General features: G+C 37.3%; 1 protein-coding gene across 1 annotated transcript; it reads left to right on the plus strand.

Annotated features, from left to right (window-relative positions):
- The first annotated feature begins 13,935 nt into the window (after positions 1–13,935).
- Positions 13,936–24,818, plus strand: GDAP1 (ganglioside induced differentiation associated protein 1). Its single transcript, XM_032181424.1, has 6 exons — positions 13,936–14,231; positions 14,531–14,723; positions 15,899–16,072; positions 19,349–19,443; positions 19,903–20,017; positions 22,319–24,818. Exons 1-6 carry the CDS (start codon positions 14,160–14,162, stop codon positions 22,699–22,701), a joined length of 1,032 nt encoding a protein of 343 aa, XP_032037315.1. The 5' UTR covers positions 13,936–14,159; the 3' UTR covers positions 22,702–24,818.
- The last annotated feature ends 412 nt before the right edge of the window (positions 24,819–25,230 follow it).

Below are 25,230 nucleotides of genomic sequence, written 5' to 3' on the forward strand. Positions count from 1 at the left end.
ATTTATGTTGTTCGTCTTTGTTTCTGAAGTGACTTTAACAGGGATAGAACTCCATACACGAAAAAAACCAACAGTGTATTGTAAGGATTTTTTAAATGTATGAAGATATTAGGTTGTCTTATAAATGTGGTATGCATGTGTTACGATTATCAGTACTTAGGAATGTATGGAAAAATTGTGAAATATCGCTTCTGTGTCTTGTTGACATTGTGTCTTTTTTTTCTTTTTTTTTTTTTATGTCTACAGAATAAAAATAAGAGTACATTGTTGTGTCTTTATCCAGACTTTAAGAAAACCTGCACAAACCTTCATATATATGTGTGTGTATATCCTTGATTTGATAAAAAGTGTAACATCATAATGATTACCCTAAATTACCACCCTGAAAATGAAGTAGGTGGAAAAGATCTGCAAAATCAGTTTTGTCACTAGCTAGGTTTTTTCTAAATGGTAATCTGAATCCTGCAACTGCTGCAGTTCAAGTCTATTGCTTCCTCGGGGAAGATAGAAACAGTTTATTGCTTTGCTCTTTGTGGTAAATGCATGAGTGTTTGAAGACTGCTCATCATGTCTTGCTTTTGCCATTTTCTTTAGACTAGGCAGTCTATATTGTTTTTTGTTGTTGTTGTTTGTTTGTTTTTTCCTCATAGACCTCCGACTGTCATTGTTGCTTTTCTTTGGACTTTCTCCAATTATAGTATGTATTTTTAAACTCTGATAGTAGCATAATTCTGTGTGACTCTCAAATGACCCTCTTCCTTTACACTGATGCTAGGATTAATAATTAGTGTAGCGATTCTTTCCTCCCCCAAGAGATGGTGGTGTGCAGACTTGTTTTCAGTTTGTGATTTTCTGTTGTCCTAATCCTTTCCACAGAATATCATTTAATCTGTTGCTTCCCATTTTGTATTAGTGAAGTTGTTTCACTCAATACATATTCACTTGCATGCACACTTTCTTTCCTTTGGATTACTTCTCCAGGTTAAGTTCATTTTGAATGCTGATCCCATATTGCAGTCCTTCCCTGGTTTCTAGCAGTTGGCATGTTTGCACATGCAGTAAGTGAGCTCTTCCAAGATCAAAGTACTGAATGTTAAAGGATTTGGTACAGATTTAGCATTTGATACATCCCATAGGCCTAGGACTCAATAATTAGTAACTGCTACTTAGTGATTGCAAACAACTGATACTCTCCTGCCACAGTTGTACCCAAATCGCCTTGAACGATCATCAGGAGCATTGCTGAAGTTAATGCACAACACATAATGCTTTTAGTGAAGGCTCAGACAAAAACACATATAAGGTTTTGGTTTATCTCAGTGTTGCATCTGAAAGCTTTCAGTCCTGCAGATCAGTGGAACAGCTCTGTCCGTCAGCCTCCTCTTCCTCCTAGACTCTCCCTTACTTGCTATACCTCGTTCCGCAAGTTGGCCTTTCTGATTTTGTCTCTACATACTTGCCCTATTCTCTAATATTCTTCCTTTAGTAATTTGACCTAGTTTCTACTTGCGTATACTTCCTTCTAGTGTTTCAGGATCATTGAAGAGCTCTTGACTTAGTCAAGTTTGTCTCATGATACTCGTCTTATTTTCCCTTCACATTGTGATAAACTGTGTGTTTATGCCCTTCATATCATTTCTTTATGAAAACAGATTGCCTTTTTTGGAGTTCATAATAAAAATAAAATCCAGAACAGAGCAAATATAAGTTTGTGGTTTTAATGCGACAGTCTTGGCTGACACTGGCTTGATATATTTTCATGCCCCCGAGCCCTCCAGCTTGTGTATGCCAGCACAACTGTTTCTTCAGTGAGCTGTGATGTGGATCAGGGAACCAATCCAGCTTAAAAATAATCCAGCAAAAAGATTTATTTTTATTTTGTTCTTAAAGCTGAATCGTTTTATTATACTGTTTGCAGAGCATCTATACAAACAGTTGCCCTAATGTAATTGAAAGCATACAGAAGAGCTAGCAGTTTTACAGATTACCTCTTGTTTTTACTTCTATTCTCTTTTTCCTAGGAATTACAAATATTTGTTCTGATTGTTCACCCAATTTGCCTGCTAGTGCTGCATTCTCAGTTGGTTTACCCCAAGGGTTAAAAGAAAGAGAGATGCCAAATTTAATGCACTCATTCATCTGGTGGGTAAAAAAGCTTTTCCCCAAACATTTTACTGCAATTGTGCTGCAGCACCTTTCCAGTGAGTCCTCAGTTGTTGAAGTCCCCCATGGTCTGTTCTGTGCTTTGAATAATTAGCAGCAGCACCCAAAGCTTTTGAGTCCTACAGCATTGTGTCCTACAGATTTTCTGGGTGCCTGAGGAGGTCCAAGGCTTGACTGAAGCTTTTCCTGTTGTTTGGAGCATTCATGTTAGCTCTCATGTCAGATAAGAACTGAGATTGTTTCATATTTTCTTAGGGATGTGCAAAGCATCCCTCTACCTGGACATGCATTTTGTTTTGTTTTAAATTGTAGGAATGTAGTATATTCAGGGTCTCAATTCCCCTGATAATTTTACATAAGTTTAATGTAAAATGAGTCAGATCATTTTTATACATGTTGCTCTAGTACTGTGGGAAAAAAGAAGCTGGGCAGCCTTGCTCAGTACTCACCCTGCTGTCATTCTCTTGAATACCTCTATTGAGAGTCTCTTTGGTCTTCACAAAGAGCCAGGTCATTTGCCATGTTTTTAGGCCACCTATTCGTTCCATCTTAAAAATCTCCTTTCATCAATCAACACTTTCATAAGTAGTGATTACAGACCTTCACTGAGGTTTTGGTTTAAAAAAAAAAAAAAAAAAAAAAAAAAGACCAAAACTTCATTAGCTAGACAGTCCCTGCTCTGTAGTTTCTGTCCATGCAATGTGACTCCATGGTTGAGGGAACCTACACTTCCCTGATCGTGTGTGCAGAGGTAAGTGCATCTCAGGAAAGCATCTGTCCCAAGTTGTGCAGGGATTGCAGTTCCCTGTCTGCTCCCTGGACTTTGTATGCCTTGGTATGCCTTGGTTCTATCTGGTAACACAGTTAGTGAATGATCAGATGAGGCTGTGTGTCTGTCTTCATTCATTCCCAGTTCTATCTTAACGTGAGATGTGTCCTTGAATTTCCTTATTATTATTATTATAAAAATTAAAATGTGTTTTTCTATCTTTGTTAAAAGTAATAGATTAATGTTAAAATAACAATTAGATATGATCTAATATCATATTATCTAATATCTCTAATTTTACATTGTAAAGTTAGCTTTAAAACAATGTTAAAAGGAACATTTATGGCTCTGCTTATGCAGCCTAGTTTATGCCAGGCTGGAGCAGAAGAAATCAGCTGTTACATTTGACCAATGAATGTGTGTTTGTGCTTTTCATGCATTTGATAGCTGATTAATTCTATGTAAAATTGTGTTCCTTTTCTTTTGAGTGAATCCAACTGTGAAATGGATTGAAAATCGTTGCCATTCTGAAAAAAAGTTACAGGTAAAACTTTTTTTTTCTTTTTTTTTTCTTTTTTTTTTTTTTTTTGAGAAAGTATTGGAGAACAAAATGTAAATGCTGCCAGCAAGGCAGAAGCTGTTTGATTGATCTATATAATAAGGATATTTTATGCACTATGTAGTCCCTTTTGAGATATGTTTCTGTTAACAAAGTTCTCTATAAAGGAATCTTTCTTGAACATTCCTAGGGCTCCGCATGGCTGAGCAGCCACATTGCAAGGACTTTTAATAGAAAACCACTCCCTCAATCTGCTCAAATTTTGGTGAGGATAATATAGCTTAATCTAGCTGATTTTTGATAAAACAGTGAAAGAGTAACAGATGTGGGTTATGCATGAGTTTATAAATGTACTTTACTTATATGTTTCTTTTGCTTATCCATCTTTTTTTTTGCTTATTAATGTTCATCCAGGGGAAAAAAAAATGTTTTCATCAAAGCTAACATGCAAGTTAAACATTTAAACATGATTTAAAGTTTAATTTTACGTGCAAAAAATATTGCAGTGGCTACTGTATCATAATTAGCCTAATCAGCCTCTTCTTTAGGTGAAGTCACATGAATTCATATTTGCAGCTCTGCTTATGAATAGGTTACATATATCTGTTTCTTGCAAGCATTAGTTGGACACTGGACAAATTGCTGTTTGCATTACTATTTCTCTAAAGATGCACTGCATGATTGAGAGGGTTTTGAAACTTAATTTTGTATGATGTTAACTTTTATTTTTTTTTTCTTTTGGTCTATAACATGTTTTCTAATGTTCTGTATCAAAGCATCAACCTTTAATAAATACAGTAGTCACAGGAAAGAAAATCCTTTTATGTTAAAGTTTAAGATCTTGCTGCAGAAGATTTCCTTTATGAAACAGAAACCATTATTTGAAATTTTGTAACCCAACAGTGATGGTATTCAGTACTTAATGGAGAAATTTAATCTTAAGTTTCATACAGAATAGAAAAATGTCCTTTCTCTGATGATGTTTGCTCTGATCATAGAATGCATATTTTCCCATTAATACAGTATGCTTGAGAGGCAATTATATGATGTTCTATTATGTTTTGAAGTAGTCTGAACACATAATAAATATGTATTTGATTTACAGAATAATGAGCTATATTAAGTTAGGCATGTGTTTATAATTAAATCTTTCACTTGTAGGTGTGTGTATGACCAGCTTTATTATGGAGTCCATGGTAGAGATCGCCTTAATTCATGTTGTAGTTTATTCTCAAATTTGTCTGTGTCCATTTAGCTGGGTGAAATTTAGATAAAACAAACAATCAACTGAGAGGCCTGTCTATCAGTTATTTCAGTTGACTTGAGAACTAAAATTAATTTTGAAATTCACTTGCTTCCCATGACATCATTGCAAATTTATTTATTTATTAATTTACCCTTGTTTAACCATGTTGTTTTGCTTATATGAGGGTCTCCCATGAAAACCAAAAATGTAACAGAGCTGGAGGGCAGGGGTTCTGAAATAAGGCATGCCATAGTTAGAAGCAGAGGGGCAGTGATTTTTTTTTTTTTTTTTTTTTTTTCATATATAGAGGAATGTAGTTTTGTTTTTGTGTAAGATTGAGACTGTAGTTTTTTGACTAACTTATGAAACTTTTAATGAGAGCTGATTTTTTTAACAGCTGGTTGGTTAGCATATTTGGAGAATTGAGGCCAGTGAAATATTTTGAAAATTTTAGCTATTTTTGAAGATACTTGGCATCAGGTACTTCCTACAGAAAATTTCAGTCTCCAGAAAGTGAATGAATTAAGCACTATGTAAATTTGTGATTTTTCCAGTTTCAATGCTGAAAATGTGTTTGCATAGACCTAAGAGGAGAAAAATATTGTTATCCCTCCTGGCATGTTTCTGGATTTTATTTTATTTTTGTTTGGTTTGTTTAAATATATTAAGATTGACAAAATGATAACATTTCAAGTGTGAAAAGTGTGTGTATCATTTTAATTTGGAGTTCTTTTTTTTATTATTATTATTCTTTTTTTTTAATTTTTTTTACCTATTACAAAATGTAGTATAGATTTTACGCTAGGCTAGGTTTAATCAATCATGGGAAGTGTCTTACTCTTTCTACTGGTTACAAACTGGCTTTGTGTATGTAAAACCTGCTTGTCTCGGGTTGGAAGAGGTGATCCTACATGCACGACTGCTTCCAGGAATGCTTTTTTTTTCACTGTTTTTGTGGTTTTGGGGAGAGATAATCCACATTTTGAGGCACTGAGAACAGCTTCAGTTATTGTGTTGTGCCTCCGCAGCAGACCTTGGTAAAATAGTTAAGTGGGTCTTGGTGACAATTGACTAGCTTTACATCATATGACAGTAATTTGTAGTTCCCACCAAGTTCTAATTTGTGGCAACACATAGCTTCTGCCTTTACACTAATCTGAATTATTTTATATAATACCACTTTTCTTTATCTTATAACAACTCCCTTTCCCTTTCCCTTTCCCTTTCCCTTTCCCTTTCCCTTTCCCTTTCCCTTTCCCTTTCCCTTTCCCTTTCCCTTTCCCTTTCCCTTTCCCTTTCCCTTTCCCTTTCCCTTTCCCTTTCCCTTTCCCTTTCCCTTTCCCTTTCCCTTTCCCTTTCCCTTTCCCTTTTCTTTTCAATTTAACCTGTGTCCAACCTACTTAGAGCACAAAATATTTAACACTATTATTGAAATATGCATATGTGTGTGTATAATGAAGTTATTAAAATATAAGTCTTCAATATGCAAGTAAGTTTGCTACCAGTAAATTTTGTTTTATTTCATCCTGTCATGCTTGGAGTGAGTGTTGAAAGATGAACGGGTGAGCATTTCTCAGCCAGAGGGGAGAAGAATGTCATAGGGCCCCCAGAATAGCATCAGCAATAAATATGGTCATGCTGTTCTTCCCCTGAGATAGACCCAGATCACATTTGTAGCACCCAACAGGTCTGCTGGTTACCAGACATTCAGGGTCTTTGATGAAACATTTACAAATACAGCTGCAGTTAGGAGGGATCTTCTGCAGTGAAGAAGTTGACATCAAGAAAACAGGAGCAAACAGGATCTCAAGCCAGAGAGTTCAAACAAAACACAATTTAGGGGGAATGCAAATTTAATCACAGTATAAAACACTGCTCCAAGATGTGAGCCTGTTCTTGTTGGACTCCCTTTTCACGTTAACTTGATTATGTTTTTGAGTGACTTGGAACCAGTGAAGCATGAAGCTTTTGTAAGGGAGGAAAGGTGGACTGAAAAATAGCTCTTTGTTTAACTGTCTTAGGTTGTACACAATGTCAAAATTGGAATTAATATGTACTCTAACTTGAGGTCAGAGGCTAAGATTAAAGACACCCCTCATCATCTCCCCCTCCCCCCCATTTGTTCCAGTTATTTCTCATTTTGTGCATTATATTACAATAAATTGTGATAGCTTTCAAGGTCTATGATGGTGGCCTATCTCACTCATTAGAGGTTAAATTTTAATTATTCAAGTCTAAGAGAAGGATGTGTTCATTTCTTCATCTTCAAAATATAGATTATCCCCCCTGGGCCAAAAGGATGTTCTTTCTTTTCCCTAAGCTCTGTCCATATTGACTATGGACTGACTATGAGCACACCTATTAATATAGACTATGACTATGAACATATCTATTAATACAGCTTTTATTTTTTTTAATATGTATTTTATTATGAGGACTTTGAAATGACAGGAATTAAATTGAGGCATGGTGCATTCCCACCTCCCCAGACTTATGCATCTCTGTAAAATTGGAAAAGCTAGTTTCAGCTTCTCAGTTTGGACTTTGCCTGGCCACCCTGTATACTAGCTCGGGTGTTAGTGGAAAGGGTTTGTTATTTCAGACACATACCATCACCTGCTGCACTCACTTCTCTACACTTGCACAGGGCACGGAGACAACTTCATGCTTTTATTTGTATCAGTTACACACAGGATTTAAATTCATCCCTTTCTCTATATAGCTTTTTTTTTGTTTGTGTGTGTGTGTGTGTGTGTCAGATAACTCGGTAAATGCAAGTGCATTTTTATACATGTTCCATCAGCTGGCAATAATACACTACATCTATTTTCCTTATGAAAATCTCATTGAGATAAATATGATGAAGGAAGTGTGTTTTCAGAGCAGTAGTTCTGGTATTTGTTCTCTATTTGTGAGTGACGTTATGCAGTTAAGAAAAAATCATGCCAGCATGTTTCAGCTAGTGCCAAAAGAACATAGACAGCTATTCAGTGCCCAGATCTATTGCTGCCCAAGACTGTATCTTGTCCTATTTATACTTTCACAAATGAGGGTCTTGCTTACAAGAGGAGGTAGGTGAATACTGTGTGTGCTGTTAGGTAATGAATTTGTCTAGCCATATTTTATATTCTGCTGCTCTTTTATTTCAAGCATTGAAAAATTGACATTTTAAGTGGCATAGATAGTTTATAACAACCAAATGAAAAAATCCCAATTTCTTAAATGATTATTACTCACATTGGAGTTAACTTCACTGGAAATACCCGGGTGCCACAAAATACCTTTGTCCATAAAGCATTAGAGTTGACCTTTTCTTGCTATTCAGTACACCCAAAACACACTTGATTACTAAACTGAGAGATGTTTTAGAAATAAGACTCACCTACAGACTAAATATATATATATATATATATATTAGACTCTATAAATTAGAGTGGAATATAGTCCTTTTTGGATCAGGACTCAGGGGTTTATTAAATAGTCTCACCTAACAATTCAATTCTTTTGTGCATTTTCATCAACACTCGGCAAGGGGCTGAAAACCTCAAGGAACTATTATCAATCAAATACGGAGTAGCAATTTTGTTACTATGAAGAAAAATCAGGAGAAGAAATCTAAATCTGTCCAAAGGCCTAACAAAATGGGATTCTGCTGTCTGGCAGAGGAGAATGGAGGTTGTGTAACAGGAACTCTGAGTCTCCCTTTGTCAAGCATAGAAATGAGAGCTGGTGCTACTGTAAGTCATGCGTGCACAGGGCCCTCCACTGGGAAATATCAGGAATAAAAATTCCAGTTGGCTGGATATAGAGAAGTCGAACATGATGAAAATTTCTTCAGCTTTTCAAAATACAGTAAATATAGTAAGTTTATAATATCATAATTGAGCGTTGTAGTTTTCTTTTTGTCTGTCATACTATAATTGTGCAAAGATGCTAAAACACATGCATAGTTTATGTGCTTTAGTTTAAAAAAATAAAAATGTTGCTCTGAAAGGGAAAACACTCTATCCATGCTTATGGCCTCTGCCCCTACATGAGAAATCCTGAGCAGGACTGCTCTGCCTGCCCCGATGCTGAGACATAGAATCCCTGGGTGTCATGGGGCAGCTCTGGTGTAGCACAGGACAGCCCCTGTTATTGTTCCTGTTCTGGTGTTCCTCTCCAGAACAGAGGGTGACCTAAGCTCTTAAAAACACTTTTTCTTATTCCCATCTAACATGAGTGTCTGACTGTCTCCTGAAGTGAGATGCCAACAGAAATATTTTCCCCTTAGCATTTTTTTTTTTTTTTTTAAGTCCAGGCTGGTCTGAAGGTAATGAACAAACATCAAGAATTGAGGTTGAAGAAATAAGAATTTCCTTATTTAAAAACTGTATTTTTTTATGTTTTCTTAACGATTAATGTCGTTTTAAGTAATGGCACTTCTGCAGTGTCAGCTATCTTTTTATTTGACAATGGAAATGTATATGATAACTCTTTAAAGTATTTTAAAACTATTTTTGTGAGCAGTTGGCTGAAAAAGATCAAATGTTTGATTTAAGCTCTTTCTATAAGTTCAATTAGGAGCTTTGTTACCATAGTTTCAATAAAAAATGTGACAAATTTTTTTTAGAAATTTTTGAAAATGCTAAAACTTTGGGCTTATTTCAGACCCTTCAGATTTCCTTAAGGTTCTCTTTGGTTGGTTGTCATCCCAGCTAGGGGATCTTCCAGTTTTGCAGCATGGTTGTAGTAGAATTTGAACAGGCCTAAGACCTGTTATATGACCCACTGAAGTCATTACGGATCACCCCACTAACTTTAGTGGACCTTGTTTCAGCAACTAAATAATCTATTTTACTAGCTCAGAGTTGAATGTTCTGTTCTTGGCCACAGGTATTAGGTGTAAGATACTATTTTGTATTTATACTATACTATATACTATTTATATTATTATTCACTATTTGTGCTGTTAGTATGTAAATTTTTTTAATGGGCAGCCAAAACCCAGTGTGCTAGACAGTGCTGTGCCATTATGTAACATGATGTCAGTCTTTGCTCAACAAACTGTCATCACTGTTACATTAAAAACAGAATATAAATCCACACCTGGATGCTCCTCACAGAGATTCGGAACACAGGAGAACATTTTAATAGAATTTTTACTCAGGCGAGTAGTGACATTTAAGTTGATGTGAGAAAAGTTGAGCATATGGAATTATTTGCAGAACTGTTCCTCGGTTCCTGGGGAACTATTAAGTTCCTTAGCCAGCATATTACATGTATGCACAGAGACAAGAAGCACAAAGTATGTTTATAGCTTTTGATCTTTTGAATTTGGCTAAGAGATTTTATAATTTGAAGATATAGTTTGTATTGGATAAAGCTGTAATGATAATACCAACATTTTAAGCTTTATTCTTAAGAAGTTATGTTTTTAAGAAGTTTTGTACTCCAAGGAAATATATTAAATGTATTTCTGTCCTTGTTTAAAAAGCCTGATGTTTCAGGAAAACTGATTACAATCATTAAAACTGTGGAAGTTCTTAAAGTGTTAGAACAATGACAATTTTTATTGTATCTCAAGAATTAGAAATGTCTGCAGTCACTACTAATTATTTTGTAATAGGCTTTCTGTATAACTACTAACAATAATTTTATAAAGAAAAAAAAACACGTTATTAAGCAGTATTTCTGAAGTGTCAATATTTGAAACTTCTGCATGGAACATTCATTTAGGGAAAAATTCAGCAGAATGTTATGGTGAACACCCTGAAGAAAACCTAGTATGATATGGCAAGTAACTTTGAAAGTGAGTAAATAAGTTCTATAGATAGCTGGATTTTGTTGGATGTAAATTGGTAACTCAGTAATTATATTTCTTAAGAATATGCATGAACTATCTAGGATTACTTAGGTTGGCACCCTTCCATGGTTTTATACACAGTTACATTAGGGCACAGATATCTGAACTGTGGTTGTCGGGATGTAACTTTGCTCTGTGCTCTCACTGTTTCTAAATAGCTGCATATCTAATTTATCAGTCATATTAAAAGTCATATAAAAGTCATTCATCAGTCATATAAAAATATTAAAGACATTTCTTGTGTCAATATTAAATCTCACCTGCGTATTTGAATTTAATGCTCTGCTCTTTTTAACTTATGTCATTGCCAGTAATGCAGAGTCTGCAACTGGGATTTAGCCCAATAAATATTGATGACAGAAGGTTCAGAATAGAATCCATCTTATTTTCCCAACCAGTATTAACTCCTGCAACACTTTTAGTTAGACCAGTTCTGTGGCTGGGTCTGAACCAATGATTCTGCTAGCGATGCACATGCAGATTCCAGCTAATTTTCACCTATAATGGCTATGTCTGCATAGAAAAGAAGGACAAATACGTAAATATGTATTTCTGTAAACAAATCAAACTTGGCTTTGAATCTGTACAAAGAACTGATCATTTTGTTTACTTGCATCAATCATTTCACATATGGCCTAGTTGTTTCCTGACAATATCATGGGGTGCTAAAATAAGGAAGAAAACCAGAATACTGATTTCCAGATCTTTGACCTAATTTATACAGCTGCAACTTCAATTGATTTTTGGTACTGCTTATCTATTGGTAGTATCTGTGTATATTACTTTTTTTTTTTTTTTTTTTTTTCCATGATGTAAAAATAGAGGCACGAAAAACCTTATAGAAGTCTGTGTATAAATAAAAACCTTCTATAAAAACCTTATAGAAGTGTGTGTAGAAATAAACATTTCTATATATATATTTTTTGTATGTATACAGATATAAAATAAAGAAATGCAAAATGCTAAAAAGAAGGCCCATGAGAGGCCATGTAGAGAAACAGGGCAAGAATATCAGTATGGAAAGAAAAGTGATTTAACACACAATGCCAACAGACTGCTTTCAATGACAAAGTGCTAAAATGCCAACGAGATGTGCAGTTTTATGTTTTTGTGCTTTGTGCTGCTTTTGTAATCATTGCATTCACACATTAAAAAGGACCCTAACAGAAACTAACTTTACTTTTGATTCTGTATAGTTTTGGGGAAGTCTATATAAATGTATTTGGATTAAGGTTTTTCAAGATGCTTTGAGCCTTTTCATTATCTGGCACTTCTGCTCACTTTTATTCATACATTAGAAGTTTTAGGGGTTTAGGAGAAAACATACGTGGATAGGCATGTGTTTATTCAGAATGAAAAGGCATCAACCACATTTCTTCCTAAGCATCTCAAAAGGGAGAATTTGCTTTGCTTCCTATTTTTAGAAAAGGGAGGCCTCTTGTGGTCAGTTCTGAAAACAGCTTCTTGCAAGTTATGGGGAGGAGGGAGCCCACCGCAAGCACTCCTGACCGCAAGGTATGTACGTATGCCTGCTCTTTCAGCGACCTCTGACATAACCACCAGGTCTGACTCCACCTTTAATAGCATTTCTGTATCTATTGGCATATCCGAAGGGGTTCTTAACCTTAAGTGTTGTTTATGCAAGCCATGAATGTAAACATGGATACACTGGTGGTATTTCATAGCTATAGCTATGACTGGATTTAAGGGAAAAGAAGTATCTGATTATGATTGCACATGCTAAATTGAATGCGTAATTAGTTTTGGATTCTTGTCTTTTTCAAATATGCCAAAGAAACTTTTTTATTTTTTATTTTATTTTTTCCTTCCCCAATGGATTCTCCTACAAAAACTGGCATAGAAATCTTCAAATTTTAAGACGCAGATGTTGTTTAATCAAAAATATAATAGATATTCTGTGGGAACATTACCAGCTTCCTGTGTTGGTGTTAGTTATGAAATACGTAAGGTGTATAATTTTGAAATGTTTGGATGTGAGAACACAATGCAAAGCATTTTATTAAAATCTAAATAAAATGAAATCTTTGCTGTTATTTGTCATTTCGTGGTTCCTTACAAATTAATTTTAATTTGTTTTAAATGTTATTTATTTGGGAAGGTAAAGTATTGAACTACTTTTAATGTATATTTAATTAAAGAGGTTTAGCACTTTCTGATCTAAGCTTTAATGGCCCCATAAGGGGAAATCTTGCTGCATACATGGATATGTCAGTTATTATAGTTATTATATTACTTCTGAGCTCCTTTCCCAAGATAGTAGGCTTACATTTGCCCCCAATGTTAACTAATAAAATATATATTTTAGAATGTTGTAATAAAGAATTCATACTTGATTGCAGAGCACTTGCATGTGGTTGATGTGATAACCTTAATAAAATAGCCATAGGCGTCACTTTCTGCAAATTTAGGCCTCTAAATCTTCCTATGATCATCCCTTTTGATGTATAAGATTTGTCTATTAAATTGTCTCCTTTAGTGATTTAAATTAATTTCCTTGATTAACGTTAGCTAAAATTTCCCATAAAATCAAATGTACTCCTTGTCATAACGTAGCTCTCAACGTACTGCTCAGTTTGGGTTGCTACCTGCAGGATTCATCAGGTACACAGAAACTGATCGTGTGTGTGGGTTCCTTGGGCTCACCTGATGCTGTCACCTTTCCTGCTGCCCCGATGGTGAGGGTGAAGGAAAGCAAAAAGTGTTCCTCTGCATGGCCCCACCGGCTCTCCTTGCTGCCTTGCCACCCTGACACAGCAGGTAGTGCAGGCCTCATCCCTGAGACGTGATCAGCAACTGCACCCCCTGAGCTGTCTACAGGGTGGGGTGAGATATAGAAGAAGTGTTTTTTGTTTGTGTTTTTGTTTGTTTGTTTTGGAAGCTGTGTTTGTTTGTTTGTTTAAATCAAATGCTTTACAGGACATTACTTCATGTACCCTCTTCCCCTCACCCCCCCCACCCCAGTTCAATTTTCCTTGATGGTGTCAAAAAAAAAAAATAAAATTGACAAGCCTTGTCTCTTGCCATTAAAATGACACCGCTGAAGACAAAAACAATGTGTATTATTCTGCATTTTTACTTCTTCTTGCTATGGCTACAAGCGATGTGCATTTGGCAATGGAGTATGTATACCCACAGGGTCTGATTCAGGAGCTGTTTTCTGGTAACCTTTTTTTTTTTTTTTTCAGGAGAGCATGATGCCATTGTTCTTGACATTCACAGTGAAAATACCTGTTCAAAAAAAAAAAAAAAAAAAAGATTTTAAAAAACGCCCTGTGACCTTTTAACCTGCTCCTCCATCTTTCGGCGCCTCCCTCGGGCGGGCGGGTGGCTTCCCCGCAGCCAGGGGCCGGCTGGGGGCGAGCAGCACCCCCGTTACCCTCCTCCCCCCCCCCCGCTTGCAGCCCCTTTCGTTTAATTTCCCCTTTCGTTTAATTTCCCGTTTCGTTTGATTTCCAGGAGCAGGCCCCGGTCTCCTGCCCCGCCCGGCGCTGCGCAGCGTGCCGTGCCGTGCCGTTCCGTGCCGCCGCCCGCTCGGCTCCCAGAGCGGCGGCCGGGGATGGCGGGGTCCGGCGGGGCGGCGGCGCCGCTGGTGCTGTACCACTGGACGCAGTCCTTCTCCTCGCAGAAGGTGAGGCGAGAGGGGCTCAAAGCCGCCTCCATTTGCCGAAGCCGCGCGGTGAGGGGAAGGCGGCTGCGGGCGGGCCGGGGCGCGGCGGGCTGAGGGAGGGGCCCGGCAGGGCCCGGCTTTGGGATGGGCTCCTCAGGGCAGCGGTCACGGCCCCGAGCTGCTGGAGCTCAAGGAGCGTCTGGACAGCGCTCTCAGACACATGGACTGGGTTTTGGGTGGTCCAGGAGTTGGACTCCATGATCCCTGTGGGTCCCTTCCAGCCCGGGATATTGCCTGATTCTCTGACAATGCCTTTTCAGGTGCGCTTGGCAATCGCAGAGAAAGCCCTCAAGTGTGAAGAACACGACGTAAATCTGCCCCTGAGCGAGCACAATGAGCCGTGGTTCATGCGTTTAAATTCGTCTGGAGAAGTGCCTGTCCTTATCCACGGGGAAAATATCATTTGTGAGGCCACCCAGATTATCGATTACCTTGAAGCAACCTTTGTAGATGGTAATCGTAAAGACGTTTCAATGCATCATCTTTCCCATGTATTTTGCAGCAGTGTCAGAGTCAGTTCTGTATCACTTCGTGTTTGTTTTGTTCATGAACACAAAATGTTTATGATCCCACAGGTAAATGGGCTGTTCTGGTAGCTGGTGGTAAGGATAAAAACACCTTCATTTCAAACCAACTGAGCATGACCTTGTGGTACCTTCACAAGAAGCAATGTTTCAAAGAAACGCCTCTGTCATTCTTACCTGTTCTGGTGGCACAGAGACACCGATAAAATGACAGCACAGTGCTGTGCTAATTCTGTACTCAGGCCGCCACTGAAAATAATGTTGCACAGTGCCAGCCATTGTCAGACAGACCCTGCTTTTCAGCAAGAAAAAAAAAAAAAGAGGATAATTTACACTACTATTTAATTCCAGAAAAATCTTGGGGAAAAAAAAAAGTAGAACAAGTCAATTATTTTTGGAGCCAAAAATGGAATAAATATATTTAAAAAAATGTAGGGAGAAAATTCTTGTAAGTGATTGCTTTTGAAATTCTTTGTGTCTGTATTGCTCAATTTTTAAGAAAATGCAGACTCGTATTATTTGAGGTGTGAAGAGGTGACAGTTTGTGTTTCAGGGGTTTTGGCTTCTGCTATGATTCCTAAGGAATGAAGAAAATTTCACTGTTAGGCCAACATGATATGCATTTTATACTGGCATTTTGCTCAAATGAGGAGGCAGGGCCAAGGTAGACTGAGGATAGGGTAAAACTCAGTGGTGTGCAGGAGTAAAACTTACTATGAAGTTTTGAGTGGGATTCCTGTACCTCAGTTTTTACAGCATTTTGTTGTAATGTTTCAGGCATAGTAGCTTATCAGAACCCATGTTGTGAGAGGGCTGAACTCTAGAAGTACAACATCCATGCTGAATTCCCTGGTTTGAAGGCCTCTTAAATACATGCTTATGTGGGTTGCTGCAAAGGTATAGAATTATTCAATGGTTAAAATAAAGCATTGCATAATATACATTTTGCTGAGCCCAGATAACACTATTGAATGACACTGGGGAAGAGAGAAGCTCTTGATGGCTGTGTCATTTGTGCTAGTTGAACTAACTGAGGTCATGTTGGAAGACTTTTGATCAGTTGCATGATTCTTTCCTAACTTTTATTTTGTAACTGTATTGTAGAGGAAGTGCCAAGATTAATGCCAGAAGAAGGGAGCATGTATTATCCGAGGGTGCAACACTACAGAGAGCTTTTAGATTCCTTGCCTATGGACGCCTACACACATGGCTGCATCCTCCACCCCGAGTTAACCGTGGACTCCATGATTCCAGCCTATGCTACAAGCAGAATTCGTAGTATGTACTGGTATAGATCTGAATGCATGTCATTTAGTAAGATGTTGGATTACATTCATCTTGTGTTTTCAGCAGAATATATTGAGCACGTATCTCTGATTTTAATACTGCAGTTCTAGATAACTTTTGCATATACTTTTTATTGATTTTGTAGTCTTATGATTTGGAAATGGAAAAGGTGTGTCATTTTTGACGTGTGTATGAAATTAATTTTTCTAATGCTGGAAAATACGTTTCTTGTGCATAGCAGAAAATGACAGCTGTGACAGCTGTAAATATTTTAATTTCTGATTTTGTTGTTTATACTTATAAAGAAATTTCCAGGGAAAAGCAGTGGAAAGAAGTAGTCTAGGTTTATCTGGAAAATGGAAATTGTTGAAGTACAATTTAAACCAAAGTCCTGTGTGCAAATAACATAGCAATATAGAACCAGGATAAAGAATGAAGGGTAGGTCTGATAGAATCAGTGGTAAAATGTCCTTTGACTTCCCTGGGGTCAGTATTTTACCTGGAGGTAAAATTTTTTACACATACCATTTTCCCATGGAAAAATATGTTATGAGCAGAAGCAATAGCTGCAGGTTTTGTAGCCTGGTTTCCTGAGTAACAGAGAACCTTCCTAAATGAACTCCTGATTCAAATCCAGTAGTTTTCAGAAATACTTAGTTTTAAAAAAAGTTCAGTGATACTTAGAAGAAAAAACCTTGGCAAACAATCTTTCAGTTCTCGCAGATCTTTTATTTTTTTTTTTCTGAGTTTGGACACCAGAACTGGAATTTGGAGTGTGTTCCCTTTGGTATCAATGAGGAGATAAAATTTAATTTTTTATTCTTGTTTTATTACTGTATTACAGAATTGTATGGGTAATCCCTGTTCAGCTGATGTTAAATGATGACCTAGATTTTCACAACTACTTGCAGACTTGCTGCTCTCTCTACAAGAAACATGACCTGTATCTTTTGTGGACTGCATCTTTTGCTTCAAATTATATTTTGTACTGGATTGTATTGAAGCAGGTATTGGTTTCTTAGGCCCAGGTTATCACCCAGTCCAACTACTAGCTATCACGTGATGTTTTTTCTTAAATTATGTTCCTGCTCATCTTAATACTATGGCAGACTTTTAATTAACACTTTTATGTTCCCTCGTAAGAATTAAGAAAAGAACCGAATAGTTCTAAACAGACATGAAATTTCATCTTGAGAACTCCACTGGATGGTGATTCCCTGTTTGCGGCTATGGTTTGAGATCTGATTTTTTTTTTTGTCAGTCAGTGGTCAGTCTGATGATGATTTTTTGTATTATATTCTAGAATGCTCCATAGAACAAAGTCAAAGACTGCAGATACTTTTAAATATAACCAAATTTATAACATCACAGAAGATGCTGTGTGAGCTTTAGAAACTCCATTTCCAACAAACTGTTATCCTCCTCCATAAAATTTTCAGCAAGTCAGTTCTCCTATCAGCCACCCCATTATTTTGTCAGAAGTTGTATGATTGTTTCTCCTTGTAATTACATGGGTTATCCTTTATAAAATATTATCACAATATTAGTTTCTTTTTTGTCTGCTGGAAACTTCTTGAGTATTTCAAAAGTCAGTGTTGCTGTTCCAATTATCAATGTCTATTTAAAAGTAAAATGTGTATAGAAAGTATCTGGTTTGGTCTTGAATAGGTAATTTCAGTAAGCATAGTTAGCATTCTTTTTTTACTGAAGTAATGTGAATTATCATATCAGTGTACTTCTCCCTGCACCCCAAATGTGGATGATAGCTGTTTACTGAGCAATTCTGATTTACTCATAGGCATTATTGATAGTTTTTCTGTTTTCACATGGTAATAGTGCCATTATTACAGTTCATTTTCCAATGTTGACTTTTGTTCTGTCAACATGTGTGCTTTCCCTTCTTGCTTCTAGTTGGTTTTAACTGTTTTCAGTTCACAGGCACATATATGCATGCATTTATGTTGGTGGAGATAAAATTAATGCTTGCCTAAATAGGGAAGTGTTCATATCATTTTATGTTTAAAGCAAAGCCTACTTTTTTGATTTCAGGCGTTGTGTGAATAGCACATAGATGTTCCTAAATAATTCCATTGTTCAGTCTCATTGCTTGTTCAAACTTTTCCCAGATGGTTTAGTTTTCAGCTTTGAAAAGCTGATCTTTTTCAAAGTGCTAGATATAATAACCCATCAGCCAGTTATATATTGTTTGTGCATACCAAATTCAATTAAGTAATTAATTGCATATAGAAGGCTTTAGTTGTGTGATGAAATCCTTCAACTTTTTCATATACTGTGTTGAAAGATGGCTTTCCCAGTCACATCAGGCTGAAACAAAGAATGTATAAAACAGTGAGTTCATTATTCTGTAGAAAGAAGTTTTTATCAGTTCAATTTAAAAGATTTAATTGGAACTAATCTTAATTACCATGTACAAGGAAGAGGTGATTCATGCCCTATAATTATTCTGTTCTCAGTTTATTACTAGAAATATTTATTTTTAGGAGATAACTTCTTATGCATCTTTTGATGCCCTAGGCTTGCAAGTATGTCATTTTCAAGCAAAGCAAAAATTCAGGAGAGAAAATGCTATACATGTGTAACAGAAACCAATAAAATTACCTAAATTTTTAACAGCTTTATTTCTTTAAACCATGTAATGAATATTTTTCTAGTGTATCCATATACTCCCTAATAAACATTTCCAAAATCTATGAATTTAGGTGTCATATTTTAACTGACTGAAAACATATTAGTTCCGTATTCAATAGCATTTAGGCTTTTGTTGTGGAGTTGTGCACATGACTTGCAGTGGCATTATTGAAAATCTCACTATGGGCCTGTCTGTGTATTTACAGCATCAAAAGTATGTTGGGAACCCAGGAATTGAGGCAAAAAAAAAATAAATCAGAGACATGGGGTATTTGTAGTAGAATTTCAGGGATTTAACATAGTTGTTTGCAGCAAAATTATTTTATCTGAATAAGATAAAAATAATAACACGAGTTCTGCTGTTGCCTGACAGATCACCACTTTATAAAGCTTATTGCAAACTGATGAGCAGAAGGTTTGGTGGGGTCAATGCAGGCAGCAGTTAAGTTTTCCAAACAGTGATGTTTCTGAATCCCAGCTTGGCAAGGGTGCTTCACTGAAGCACCAGTTCCCATTTCTTTGGTGTGATATTTTTACACGAAGTATCGATTATTTTCTGGGGGTTGAAGAATGAGTGCATTTGGATATCTAATGCCATTCCTTTGTCTTTTGTATCAGGCCAAATAAGTAACACAGAATCAGAGTTGAAGAAACTTGCGGAAGAAAATCCAGACCTTCAAGATGCCTATATAGCAAAACAGAAGCGCCTTAAAGTAAGAAATCTCTTTGTGTTCCACCCCTTTATTACCAGGTTGTTAGTGTGAGATTTTTGCTGTCACGATACAAACATTTGTTTCACCTGTCATTACCAGTATAGTCATGCAGTGATTTAACCCTGCAAGGCGTGAAGCACTCTATCCCCCAAATCAGCTACACGCTTCAAGTGTGTGCTGAAGTTTTGGACTGGTCCCCCAGACTTCAGAGGTAAGTACACATCAGCGGTTGTGTTGGGTTGTTGGGTGCCTTGCAGGTTGAGGCAGACCTCAATATCTGACGTCTCTAATTTTTTTTTTTTGGTGTTATCTGAATTGTTATGAGTATCCAAATGGTATCCAGCGGACTATGTAGAGAAAATCACATTTTATGTCTAAGTACTGTTGTATCTTAGAAGTTTCTCTTGTAAAAGTATAAACTCTATACAGTGATTAAAACACTAACCTGTATATATTTAGTCTAAACTGCTGGATCACGATAATATAAAATACCTAAAGAAAATACTGGATGAACTGGAGAAAGTTTTGGATCAGGTTGAGACTGAACTGCAGCGACGAAATGAGGAAACACCAGGTAAGGAATTATTCTTGCTAAATCCTCTTGATCTTTATGTTTGGCAAGACTGAGTAAACCAGCTGACAGCACCATTATAGGACTGTGCATCCAGATAGGTACTTTTAGCATACACTGATCTAGGTTCACTGAACAGATCAATACTGATTTTAAATACTTGTTCAGTTTACTGCTACTGTTAGTGAGTGGAAGTCTTAGTGCTTGGTCACGTTTTCAGCATAGTGTGAGTATAATTGGCTGCACAATTTTTGCAGCCATTTGTAAACAAAACCAGAAAAACTGTAGCTACAAATGTTATTCTTGATGTTGTAGTTGTAGGATTCAGTTCAATACTATAATGTTTGTGATCTTAATGTTAAACACAAGTAAGATAAAATTAAGGCCTTTTTTAAATACCGTACAGACTTGGGGTGCTGGAATTTGTGGCATGTGCAGAATTAGCAACCTGTGTAAATACTCTGTTGGTGTAATCCCCCACCCTCTTGAAAAGCAGTGGTGCTTACCTGTCATCCACCTAAATACAAGTTGAATATTGTTTAAATAGGATTAGTTATCTTCTTTTTGAGAGTTTAGTACAGTTCCCAGTGGAGCCAGTAGGAATGCCTCTGGCTTCACTGGGAGCTGAATGAAGCAGCAATCAATATCAGCTGCATCTGCTCAGATCAATAACGGTGCATTTGGCTTTATAAATAGCTGTTGTAACAGTTATTGGTTACTATTAAGACAGTAGATTTGAAACAGCAATTGAAAATCGAGGGTAAATTTTCTACTGACTCAACAGTTAAAGAGGCGTGGAAAGAGGTTTAGCTCACACAGGATAGTAGCATTTTGTTTGGCAGTCTGTCACCATTCCCAGCAGCCCCTTGCTTTTTCTGTTAAATAAACTTTCCAGTGAGTCAAGTGGTATGATAGTGATGAGCTTGTGAAAGCTGACAAGCTCCCAGGATTTAGTAAAACTTATGACTGTTAAATACTTGAGTTTTGTCTGAGGTATTGACATTTGAGGGGGTTATGAACAGCGCTTCTGTCAGCTGATGGCCAATCTCTGCGTCTGCTGCTTTTACTGCTCAGATCCCTCATTCAGTTATTGCTGCTGCCACTGCAGACCTCTTTCTTTCACACAGCTTACCTTCTGTGGTCTTCCTTTCTGTCACCTTAACACACTGGGTTATCCCCAAATACCTTTTCAGCGAAATAGGACAGACTCTCTCTTTCTTCCGGACCTACATAGCCAGTTGAAAAGGATAGATACCAATGGTGTGCTGTACTGTGGTGTGCTTTCCTCAAGTGGCAAATGGGTTGACAGGGATATTGCAGAGTTCCTCTGCTTCTGCAGAGGTACAGGTGAACATTCATGCAAGTGGTTCTGTAGGCCTGCAGTGTGGGAAAAACTGAAAAATGTTGCAAATGAGGAGGGAATGGCATAGTTCTGTTTGAGATCTAAGCTAGAGCAGATTACTCACACTGGCAGCTATGCTAGATACCTAATTTCATATCCTAGGTTTCAAAAGTTCCCTGTACAATCAGTACAAATAAGCCCCTTCAGATCATCTCACTGAAATTAGAGGTGTGATGCTGCCTAGCAGTGCGGCTCTGAGTCATCTGAGAAAGATTAACCTCTTTCCTTTGACTAGAGAGGGAGCCTGGGGTCTCCAGTTGTGCTTCTGAGTAACGGTGGACGGTGTGAATATCCATCAGTTCTCAAACATTTCAGTGTAGACAACAAGGTTTTGGGTCAAGAAAGGCACAAAGTAAGGATAGGTAACACAAACTGTTTTCTTGATGAGCCAATATGTTTGGTGCAGATTAGTCACCAGACTCATTTCCTTCTGACTTAAAAGTCTGTAGCAAATTAGAAGATGTTGAGTGAATACCATAGAGCTGAGTTATATGGACAAGATGATAAATTCTGAAGGCAAATGGTAGCTTTTAAGCAAAAGCTAACCCGCTCCTGTTTCCGCTCCTGTTACATTTAATGTAGATTTGAGAAATGTAATTGAGAAAAATAAGTGTTTGGTAAGGGGGTTAATTCAAGAACCTGAAATGTGGCTCTTTTTTTCCTTTACAAATTTAGGCCAGGCTGCTGAACCTTTATGTTACTGCATAAATAGTGGAGAGGGGGTGTGAACAATGGGAAGAAGACTGGTAAAATGTTAAATTATTAACGTCATAGCTTAGCTGAAGTGTTGGTGTTGTTTATTAACATCCTGAAATAACACTAAACTAAATCTTGGGCCATGCAGGCTTCTTTGTGTGTTTGTATGCCATCAGCTACTAATTCTTTGTTCTATCTCTAATTAGAAGATGGAAGTCAGCCTTGGCTCTGTGGTGAATTCTTCAGTTTGGCAGATGTGTCACTTGCTGTCACATTACATCGGCTTAAGTTTCTGGGTTTAGCAAGAAGAAACTGGGGAAATGGAAAACGGCCCAACTTGGAAGCCTATTATGAGCGTGTCGTGAAGAGAAAAGCATTTTACAAAGTTTTAGGACATGTCAACAATATATTAATCTCAGCAGTTCTGCCAACTGCGTTTCGAGTGGCCAAGAAAAGAGCGCCCAGAGTTCTTGGCACCACCCTGCTGGTCGGCACGCTGGCGGGAATGGCTTATTTTGCTTTCGTGTGTCTTCGGAAGAGATTTGCCAACATGATGTTGTCAATTAGAACCAGACAGAATTATTTTTAGACCTGTTTGTCCCCAGTGGTGAGTGGAGGTCATCTCTATCTCTATCCCACTAGGAGACTATCCCCAGTAAAATACAAGCATATGAGAAAGGCTATGTCTGTGAGTTAGAATGTTGTCACACGGTAATCATCTCCTGCTGTTGTATAATTGGACTGGCATTGCTGAGATATTTGCAGAAAATGTATGTTATGAGGTGACAACAAAGGAAAGAAGATACTCTCTTTTTAGATGAGGAGGTATAAGGACTGTGATGGTGTTGAAGTGGTTAATGTTTCAATCTTCTTTACTCATTAGCTGACCTAATTATAATGTTTTATTTAATAGATATGCAGCAATGTGACAGCTTTTCACTGTGGGTGAAATGCATTACTGTACAGAAACCAGCATTGTTGAAACACTGAAAACAGCACTTAGCTTAAATGCTCAGAGTAGGACTTAAGTGGAACACAGGCTCAGTGCCTTCAGAGCTAAGTGTCTCTGTACTGATGAATGTCTTGGTTCGCAGCTGAACCTTTAGGAATGTGTTACAAAGCAGCCTTGTAGTGCCACTTTTTTCATAGTATGTTCATGCAGTAGTGTAGGAAGAGATCTGATATGCATATAAACATGAATGATTTGTGGGCCACATGAGTGAAATTCTCTAGAAGCATCAGCAGTCAGCAGATTCTGGGCTTCCACTGATACACAGATGGGTGTGAAAAACCGGACGCTTGTCTTTTAAATGTCTTTTGTGTAGCTTTTGGCCCAGCCAGATACTCAGCTCAACTACCAGCCCTGCCAGCACACATCTCCTGCTTTCACTCCTATTTGCTCCTTCTCTCTTTTGCTCTTGTGGTGGCTTGGTACAGTTTTCTCCGTGGTAGTGTCCCATGTACCTGGTTTCCACTCTGAGCATTGGCTGTTTTTTGCACTCTTCTTAACTATGTTACTAATTGCATGTGCCTCTGAAACGTTTGCTCACAATGTGCCACAGCCATCAAGATAAGGTATGCACAACAACGCCTTTTGTAGAAGTAATTTAAAATAGTTCACTATGTTTCAGCGTGGTTGGGTAGCCTAGATTCAAAGTGAAACTAATTTAGCAATCTGTTCACTTAGGGAGAATTGTCGTATTGGTGATAAATGAAAATATAGGTCAGTTTGGTGGCAGATGATTTGTACTGCAGATTTTTTATGAAGCTACAGTCTTGTAGGTAAGGTATAGAAAAACACTTAGATCTTTTCACTGCTCAGTAGGTAATGGCACTTCTTTTACGTTTGAATTGAGCTCCTGTTTCAGTTAGAGATGCCCATTTACTGGAAGGTAGACTTTGAATCATTTTGCAGAGAGGAAGCAATTAGGAATGGCTGAAAATTCTGATGGCAGTTGAGTAATTTTACTGTATTCTGATGAACATTTGAAAGCCTCAGAATATCTATAAGCTGTATATAACTGCAACAAGCAAAACATAGCTTTTGGTGTTTGCTTGTCAGCAACCAGTGCTTACAGGCCTAAGAGCATTTTCTATCCCATGCTGGTAGCTGTGGACACCCCCTATAATTACTTTTGAGCACTAAGAAGACCTTCACTCAAGTTTGCTGGGGAGAGTAGAGGCAGTTTCTGTCCTGGCAGTCTCACTGTCTTGCCAATGTCAAAGTGGGTAAAATTGTTGAATACTCCTACTTATAATTTAATATTTTAAATTATAATATTTTAAGTTCTCTAACAAAATAAAACCTAAGTCTCATAGCTCCTTTCCATTAATAAGAAACTCTTACCTAGGAAGCATTTTTTTTAAATCAATAAGTCAGTTTTATATAACTCTATTTCATTTGTTTTCAAGGACTTGTTGATTTTAATCTGCCCTATTAGAAAAACTTCATGCAAGTTTAATCCAACAATACTATTGATGTTCTGGCAGCTTTAACTGAATTTGTTTGTACATTGCAGTTCATCTGCGTTTAGGTGTAACCAACAAATTATGCTAAATTAATAAACACAGAATGAGACCTGTAATGTAAAACTTATTTGGCATGTGTTTCTGACAGGTCGTCTGTAAAATATAATCCAATCAAGTCACAGAGAAATTTGTTATATGTGACATCTCTCTGAAGGATAAATTTACATTTCATTTATTCCTTCCCCTTCTTTTTTTTTTTTTTTTTTAACGTGTTAATTGTAGATCAGAACACACGTATTTACACAATATGTACTAGTTCAGTTTACCCTACCAGCCCCATGCCCTGTAATACAGGCTATTAACGAAGTTGCATAGTTCTATGCAATAAAACCCCAAACCCCAGTCATCTCTTCACTTCAGCTAGCGCTCATTGCTTGCAGAATCTGCAGATATTATTGGGAAGGACTGAATTGACCACCAGGTGTCAGTGGTCCTCTAGGGCTACACTTTGGCATGCCGTAGATGTGCATGATCTACGGATCATCAAGTTTTCATGAACAAAATATTAATGGTTTCAGTGTAAGATGGATGATCTGAGCAGCCTCATCAAACTAGCAGTGTCTCAAGAGCCTAGAAACAACTGCTTCAG

This window comes from Aythya fuligula, chromosome 2 (genome assembly GCF_009819795.1).
Source record: "Aythya fuligula isolate bAytFul2 chromosome 2, bAytFul2.pri, whole genome shotgun sequence".
NCBI classification, from domain to species: domain Eukaryota; kingdom Metazoa; phylum Chordata; class Aves; order Anseriformes; family Anatidae; genus Aythya; species Aythya fuligula.